Source organism: Erinaceus europaeus, chromosome 12 (genome assembly GCF_950295315.1).
Source record: "Erinaceus europaeus chromosome 12, mEriEur2.1, whole genome shotgun sequence".
NCBI classification, from domain to species: domain Eukaryota; kingdom Metazoa; phylum Chordata; class Mammalia; order Eulipotyphla; family Erinaceidae; genus Erinaceus; species Erinaceus europaeus.
In genome coordinates, this window is record NC_080173.1 from 77,327,882 (window position 1) to 77,335,520 (window position 7,639).

The 7,639-nt window shown below is 57.8% G+C and overlaps 1 protein-coding gene across 6 annotated transcripts; it reads left to right on the forward strand.

Moving 5' to 3' along the window:
- Nucleotides 1-319: 319 nt before the first annotated feature.
- Nucleotides 320-6,516, forward strand: TP53I13 (tumor protein p53 inducible protein 13). 6 transcript variants are annotated; one of them, XM_060204064.1, is made up of 7 exons: nucleotides 320-807; nucleotides 1,832-1,900; nucleotides 2,139-2,183; nucleotides 5,021-5,149; nucleotides 5,282-5,476; nucleotides 5,565-6,123; nucleotides 6,206-6,516. In XM_060204064.1, the coding sequence occupies exons 1-7, from the start codon at nucleotides 730-732 to the stop codon at nucleotides 6,316-6,318; spliced, it is 1,188 nt and encodes a 395-aa protein (XP_060060047.1). In that variant the 5' UTR covers nucleotides 320-729; the 3' UTR covers nucleotides 6,319-6,516. The 6 variants fall into 6 exon arrangements, with proteins under 6 accessions (XP_060060047.1, XP_060060049.1, XP_060060050.1 ...); XM_060204067.1 differs by having other exon boundaries at nucleotides 339-796; XM_007520443.3 differs by lacking the exon at nucleotides 320-807 and adding an exon at nucleotides 1,505-1,699.
- Nucleotides 6,517-7,639: the final 1,123 nt, after the last annotated feature.

Sequence of the window (7,639 nt, forward strand, 5' to 3'; positions counted from 1 at the left end):
AGGGCCCTCCCGCGCGGGGGGTGGGGGGCGCGCTCCGGATTGGCCGCGGCCCCGCAGAGGCAGCCAGTTCGGGCCCGGCTCCCCTCGCCCGCCCCTCGCTCCCACCCCCTTCCCCGGCCCTTTGTACAGAGATTGCGACAAGCCCGGAGCGGAGGGTGCAAGGAGCCGAGGCCGCCGAGAGGGAGCGAGGACATGCCAGCCAGCCGGAAGAGCGGGGAGGGCGGCGAGCCGAGGGGAGAGGTGTTGGTGGCAGGGGGACGGGGGCGCCTCTGAGACCGAGGTTGGGGGACCAGGCTGAGCATCAGCGCCCCCTGTCCCCGCCCCTCTGCCCTGCAGGGTGGGGGCCGCGGAGACCCCGCGCCACTGCGCCCTCCGGGGCGGCTCTGCAGAAGGAGCGGAAGGGAGAAGCGGAGGAACCGCAGCCTCTGCCGCGCCCCGGGCTCGTCCAGGCGCCGACCTCGGGCTTCCTCTCGCTCTACCTGGCGCCCGCAACTGCACAGTAACCCGGCGAGGCCGGGGTCCGGGGTCGGGCTCGGCTCAGCAGCCCGGTTCCGGCGGGGGCCCAGAGCATCCCGGGCGGCTCATTCCCGCGCAGCATCAGCGCGCTGACCCGGCCCGGGCGGAAGAAATCCCACCCTCCTCTCCACCAGGACTCCCCTGCGGGAAGCGCCCCGAGTCTCTGGGGATGAGCTGGGCAGAGGGCGCGCTCAGGGCTGCCTGATACCTGCGATGGGACCGCGGTCCCTTCGTCAATTCAGTAACCGGCAGCTACTCTGGGGACAGGGCAAACCCGTTTGTAAGTCAAAGGTCTGTCTCTGCTCTTGCTGCGTTTCAAAAAAGCACGTTCTGGCTCTACTTTGAGGCTGTGGGCGGGCTTCTCCACGCTCACCCTCCACCCACATCCCCGTCTTTCTTGAGAAGTCTGAGTCAGGTTGTGCAGAAGGGCGCGGGGTGCGGGGGGAGCTCACGGGCACCTTAGTCTCCCGGGGCACAGCCGGAGCGGAGCAGGGGCGGAGACCCAGGGCAAAGGCCCCCCGGGCTCCCGCCTCCCCGGGACTCCTGGGACCCGGCAGGGTGGAGACCTGAGACCCGCCCCCGGTCACGCCCAGGGTTCTGGTCCCATCTGCGAGAGCGGGATGGGTTGAAGCGAAGTTCCAGGACAGGGACCGCGTCCCCTCCCACAGCTTGGATCCCGCGATTCCGCGCAGCTTCTAGCAGCGGGTCACACTGCGGAATCTCGAAACGAGTTGGGCAGGGAGCCGCCGGGTCCACAGGGACCCTGCCCCACACCCTTCACGTCGCTCCGAGGTCCCACTCGGCCGCCGCAGTTGTACTCTGCAGGCCACCGAGACCCACTGGGACTCACGCCCGACCCAGGGAGGTGTTCCCGGCCCGCCACAGCTCGCAGTGCCTGGGCGGGGCCTGCAAACTAAACTTTTCCGGCTCTGGGCAGAGGACGCTTGCGCGCGCGGTGGGCGACCGGGGGCGGGGCGGGGGCGGGGCCGGAGGCGGTGGGCGGGGCCGGGGCGGCGCGCGCGAGCCCGGGGTCGACGTGGTCGCGCGGACGGCGCGGGGCAAGGGGCAGGGCGGGGCGGCGCGCGCTCCCCGGCGGGCCAGGAGGGCTGGGATGGCGCCTCCCCGGCCCCGGCTCCGGCTGCTTCTCCTGGCGGTCCTGGCGGGACTCCTCGCTCCGCCTGAGGTAAGGCGACCCGCTCCTGAGCTGCCGCCGCCCGGGATCGCAGAGCGCTCTGCCGAAAGTTGGTCCTGGGAGGAGAGGCGCGGGGCCTCGTCTCCACCGGCAGCCCGGCCCTTCTGCTTCTTGCACCCACAGGTGGCGACCGAGCCCCCGGAGGAGGCGGGAACCCATTGTCCCGAGGGCCCATGGCCTCTGCCCCCACAGGTGAGAAGGAGCCTGCCTGGGGCTGGTGGGGGAGAGCGGCGTGAACGTAGCCCAGCCCCGCGCCCCCTCGCTGCTCGCCTCCCATCACCCTCAGGCCCTTGCGGGCTCCTTCGCTCTCGGAAGCCGACGTCTCCATCCCACCCTGGCACCTTGGAGCCTGCTGTGCCCTCCTTCCCCAGCCCCTCCATGCCCAGAGGCCCGAACTGCTCAAAACTTTCTTCTTCCCCCATGTCTGTAGGTGTCACCAACAGTGACCTACTACACACCGATGAGTGCAGGGAAGGTAGGTGCCCTTGGAGTGAGCTCCCTGCGGCCTTTCCGTTCACCTGCTCCATTCTTTATCATCTTCCTCAGGAAGAGGCCAGATTCCTCCTTCTGCCTCCCAGACCCTAGCCTCCAGGGCCCTGGGCCGTAGGCCACCCTCCCCGAGCTGAGCTGTCAGGAATGCTGGCTGTGCCGGGAGAGGCTGCAGGGGGCAACTCTGACAGTAGGGAAAACAAACAAACAACAACAAAAAAACACTCCAAGTATGTCACTGTGGAGCGGGAGTCACTACTGACTTCTCTGAGCCCTCGTTTTCTGTAAGAGGAGGTGTTAGTGTCCCTAACCACTGGGACTAAACTCTGGCAGCATTTTGCAAAGTAGGAGATTGTGCTGTGTAAGGAGTGTGCCTGCCTCCTTGGCTAGCAGGCTCCAATCCGAACTGTGGGTTCATCTTCCTTCCCTTTTTTTGGGGAGGCGGGGAGGGGAGGAGAATTCATGTTTTACAGGTGTGTGTGTGTGTGTGTGTGTGTGTGTGTGTGTGTTTTCTCTACTGCCAGGACTTTGCTGGGGCTTGGTGCCTTTGGGATTCTACCACTCCTGGCAAACTCGTTTTTCTTTTTTCCAGATAGAGGGTGTGAGACAGAAAGACAGTCAGAGAGAGAAACCACAGCACTGGCCCACTGCTTGTGAAGTTTCCCCGTTGCATAGTGCTCTCGTGTGGTGATAGGGGCTTGAACCCCAGTGTGTCTGCATAAAGTGTGTGCTCTACAGGGCAGTCTGTGGCTTTAGTGCCCCTTTCCTTTTTCTTTTTCTTTTTTTTTTTTTTTGTGAGGACAATGACAATTCTTCCTCTTTTAAAAAAATGCTTAAATTTTTATTTATTGGATAGTGCAAGCCAGAAATCAAGAGGGGGGCGGAGATAGGGAGGGAGAGAGACAGAGAGACACCTGCAGCTCTGCTTCACCACTCGCAAAGCTTTCCCCCTGCAGGTGGGGACTGGGGGCTCAAACCTGGGGCCTTGCACATTGTCACATGTGCACTCAATTAGGTGAGCCGCTACCTGGGCCATTTCTCCTCCTCTTCCTTCTATTCCTCCACCTCTCCTTCCTCTTTTTTGCCTCCAGGACTATCACTGGGGCTCAGTGCCTACACTGAGTCCACTGCTCCTGGTGGCCTTTTTTTTTTTTAAGATAGGACAGAGATAAATTGGGGGGGGGCAGATAGAGAGGGAGAGAGAAAGACACCTGCAGCCCTGCTTCACCACTTGTGAAGCTTCCTCCCTGCAGGTGGGGAACCAGGGGCTTGAACCCGGGTCCTTGCATGGGTCCTTATGCTTTTTACTATGTGCACTTAACCTGTTGTGCCACTGCCTGGCTTCTCAGTACCCCCGTTTCTTTGATCCCTATAATAGCACCAGGCCAAGAGACCTCACGCCACCTATCTCATTTCTCTTCTCAAATAGCTTGGAACAATTCATTCAGTTGTTCAGAAAGTTTCGTGACTCCTTATTCTTAGCTTGTCATGGCTATATTTCCCTGCCTGACTTCAGGTCCTTCCTAGTTAAATAAGACTCTTCTGACCTCTCTAAACCTTTGTTTCTTTTCCAGTTGTGTCACCACACCTTTGAGTGTCAGGCTCCTTTCCACTGCTGTGTCTTGGCTCCTGCTTCTTCTGATCCTGACATTCTTTTTTTTTTTTTTTTTGTAATTTCTTCTTTTTAAAATTTATTTTTATTATTGGATAGAGACAGAGAGAATTTGAGAGGGGGGTGGGATAGGGAAGGAGAGAGACAGGTGCAGCCTTGCTTCACCACTCATGAAGCTTCCCCCTGCAGGCGGGGACCAGGGGCTTAAGCCTAGGCCCTTGCACATAGTATGTGCACTTAACCAGGTGTGCCACCACCTGGCCCCTGATCCTGCCTTCCTGTGCTCTTTCCCATACATCTTCAAAACTTAGTGCAGTACTCCACCCACTCCCTTTTTTTTTTTTTCTTTTTCTTACTGCTTTTTATAGAGAATGAGGCAGAAGGTGAGATGGCAAGACAGGCAGAAAGGGGAGACACTTGTGGTTCTGCTCCACTGCTTGTGAAGTGCCCAATGCAGGTGGAGACCCTTATGCAGGTGGGACTCAGGTTTTGTTTGTTTTGGACCCAGAATTTTAACCTCTGGTCACTGCACACAGTAACTTATATGCTGTACCCAGTGTACCACTGCCTGCCTCCTAACTGCTGCCTCCTAACTGCTGTCAGCCCAGATTCATCACTTTGTCCAAATTAATGGAATACTTATAACTTCCTTCTTATGTTGTATTACTTTGTTCTTTCACTAGTTCTGTCTCCCTGAATATTCTTTATATTCTCTGCAAGCAGAGCCCAGGAGTTCTCTTTTGGCATCTCCAACAGCACCTGGCACAGTGTTGAGCATCAGGTCAGCTCAATCAAAGGGTAATTAATAATTGACAAAGTATTTCCATCCTGGGATTGCATACCTGCTTCCTGCTGGCCCTGTATTTGAATGCTTTGGAGAGCTAGAATATAGATATGACCAGTAAAAAAGATTTGGTCTCCATCTGGAGGATGCTGACTGTCTAGACTAGGGTTTTGTTAGAGCTCTTGTTGCAAGTGTAGAGAAAGATGGCCTAGGGAGTGTGCTCTGAGCCTGGCACGTCTTGCAAGTTGTGAGCTTTGAGGGGTGGCACTTGGAGGAATGAAGGAACACTCAGAGGTGAGAGGAAGTACCCTGGTCTTTTTGTCCTTTCATTGTGGGAAACCTATAAGCTGGTCTCCAGAATGGGAGAACTTGGGATTCTCAGGGAGGGACGTGGACCTGACTCCGTGACTCTGTCTCTTTCCTCCAGACTGAGGATGTCAGCTTTTTCTACCACCCCTGTGTCCACCCCTGGCTGAAGCTCCAGCTGGCAATCCTGGCTGGTGTTTCTGTAGCCTATCCCTCTCTGACCCCTGACTCCAGTCTTACCCAGGATCGAGTAAGTAGTTGATGAGAAGCACTTGTGTTGCACCAGCAGAGGCTGCAGCCTCATGATCAGGGAGAGGAAAATTCAGGGTTTGCTCCTTGCTTGCTTCCCAGCTCCATCTCTAACAGCTATCTCCTTTTACAGCCCCTGATGCTGGCAGCATGGGGGGTGGCACTGGAGATGGCCTGGGTAGAACCATCCTGGGTTGCCCACTGGCTAAAGAGGAGGCGGAGGAAGCACAAGAAAAAGCCATGGTCCCGCTCTGACAGCCTCCCTGTGCCCTCTCCTTTGGCACCGACCCCGGGCAGAGGGAAGCTGTGCCAGAGAGGGTGTGTGCAGGTGAGGGGCCCAAGTGTCGGTGGTGATGGGCTCACTGGGTTATCTGGGGTGACTGAGAAGGGGTGACTGCTGGCTCCTCTCCCCTTAGGCGCCAGCCTTGGCCTTCACTTTGCGGAGCTGGCGGCCCCCAGGTGCTGAGGTGGCATCCACAGGGCCGGTGCAGTTTTTTCCTACTGGTGCCAAAAGGCGTGGGCTTCGGGCTGTCTTTAGTCTTCAGCCAACTCTCTCCTCAGCCCCAAGAGCCCCCTCTGCTTCCCCATGGAGCTTGGAAGCCAGGCAGCCCACATTGGGAGCCCAGGGTACCGGGGATAATGCCCCATCTATACCTACTGCTCCCTTACTGTCTGGTAAACTTAAAGGCAATGCCAGCTCCAAGACAGTGTCTCAGGTGTCCAAAGGGCAGGGCAGCCCAGGGGGCTGTACCTGTCCAGACCAGGCTTCCCCAGCCCCTCGGGCAGCTGTGCCTCCCCGGGCAGCCCGGGGCCCCACCCCACGCACAGAGGAGGCCGCCTGGGCTGCCATGGCCCTGACTTTCCTGTTGGTGCTGCTTACACTGGCCACACTCTGCACACGGCTGCACAGAAACTTTCGGCGCGGGGAGAGCATCTACTGGGGGCCCACAGCGGACAGCCAGGACACTGTGGCTGGTGAGGAGCTGCTCCCCCAACCCACCCCATCCCGCTCTCCCTCCCTGGCTTCCTGGCCCTTGACACTCCATCCTGCCCATAGCTGTGCTGAAGCGGAGACTGCTGATGCCCCCTCGCCGCCACAAGCGCTCCCGCGGGAGACCCCTCCTCCCACCCACCCCGGACAGCGGCCCTGAAGCAGACAGCTCCGACTGACAGAGAGCGAGCGCCTCCCCAGCCCTGCCAGTGGCAGGCCAGGCTCCTCCTCTGCCCGCCCCCGCCTGGAGGCCGCGACCTCTGCTGCCACGTGGGCCGCGCGCCGCCGCCCCCTGGTGGCCGGATGGAGCACTGCAACGGTGTTGGTCCTTAACGTGCCCAGCCCCCCTATATTTCTAATTAAATTATTTTAGTATATTCTGGGACTGAACTTGTGTATTTGCCACCCGGACACTCACTCCAACCTGGGACAGCCTTCTCAGGCCACCTAGGCATCACTTGAGCTGTGTGTGTGTGTGTGTGTTGGGGGGGGGTTGCAGGTACCTACTAGCCTGGCCTTAGACAAAGATTTTTAGGAGTGTGCCACACCCTCTCCTGTTGAAGTCTGTGGGATCCAGAGTGCAGGGTATAGTTCCTGGTTACTGAAGTATTAATATCTATTCCCTTTTGTTGCCCCCCCCCCCTTTTTACTGTTGTATTGTTATTGATGTCGCTGTTGGATAGGACAGAGAGAAATGGAGAGAGGAGGGGAAGACGTCTCGTCACCCAATCTGGTCCCCTACGCCTACACTGAACTTCTCTGTTCCAGTCTCTTGGAAACAGAGTTGGCAGTCAGCTGAGGTAAAGAACAAACATCTCATCACAGACCCCTGCAAGCGTCAACCCGGCTTTGACCTAGCACGTTATGATTGGGCCCTCCTCAATCGCTATCGAACAGGCCATGGCCGGTGCGCCGCTATGTTCCATCGCTGGGGAGCCAGAGACGACCCGAACTGCCCCTGCGGCTCCAGACAGACTATGACCCACATAGTCAATGACTGCCACCTCTCCAGATTCAAAGGTCTCGAAACTTTACATCAGGCTCAACCTGCCGCTGTTGACTGGCTACGGAAGAAGGGCAAATGCTAGAAGAAGGAGGGGAAGACGGGAGAGAAATACAGACACCTGCAGACCTGCTTCACCAATTGTGAAGTGACTCCCCTACAGGTGGGGTGCCAGGGGCTCGAACCAGGATCCTTAGGCCAGTCTTGCACCTGGCACCATGTATGCTTAACCCGCTGCGCCACCGCCTGACTCCATTTTTTTAAAAAAAGATTTTATTAATGAGAAAGATAGGAGAGAAAGAACCAGACATCACCCAGATGCATGTGCTGCTAGGGACTGAACTTGAGACCTCATGCTTGAGAGTCCAGTGCTTTATCCACTGTGCCATCTCCTGGCCCTTTTTTTTTTTTTTTTTTGGCCTCCAGGGTTTTTTGATGCACTCCGAATCCACTGTTCCTGGAAGCTACTTTTTCCCTTTTGCTGCACTTGTTATCTT

What these genes read in the sequence shown, in the direction of transcription:
- TP53I13 (XM_060204064.1), top strand. Translation starts at nt 730, where the DNA reads ATGGGACCGCGGTCCCTTCGTCAATTCAGTAACCGGCAGCTACTCTGG. An exon ending in CCAGTCTTACCCAGGATCGA is followed by an intron (nt 5,150 to 5,281) that starts GTAAGTAGTTGA and finishes CTCCTTTTACAG; the next exon opens with CCCCTGATGCTGGCAGCATG. An exon ending in GCCAGAGAGGGTGTGTGCAG is followed by an intron (nt 5,477 to 5,564) that starts GTGAGGGGCCCA and finishes CTCTCCCCTTAG; the next exon opens with GCGCCAGCCTTGGCCTTCAC.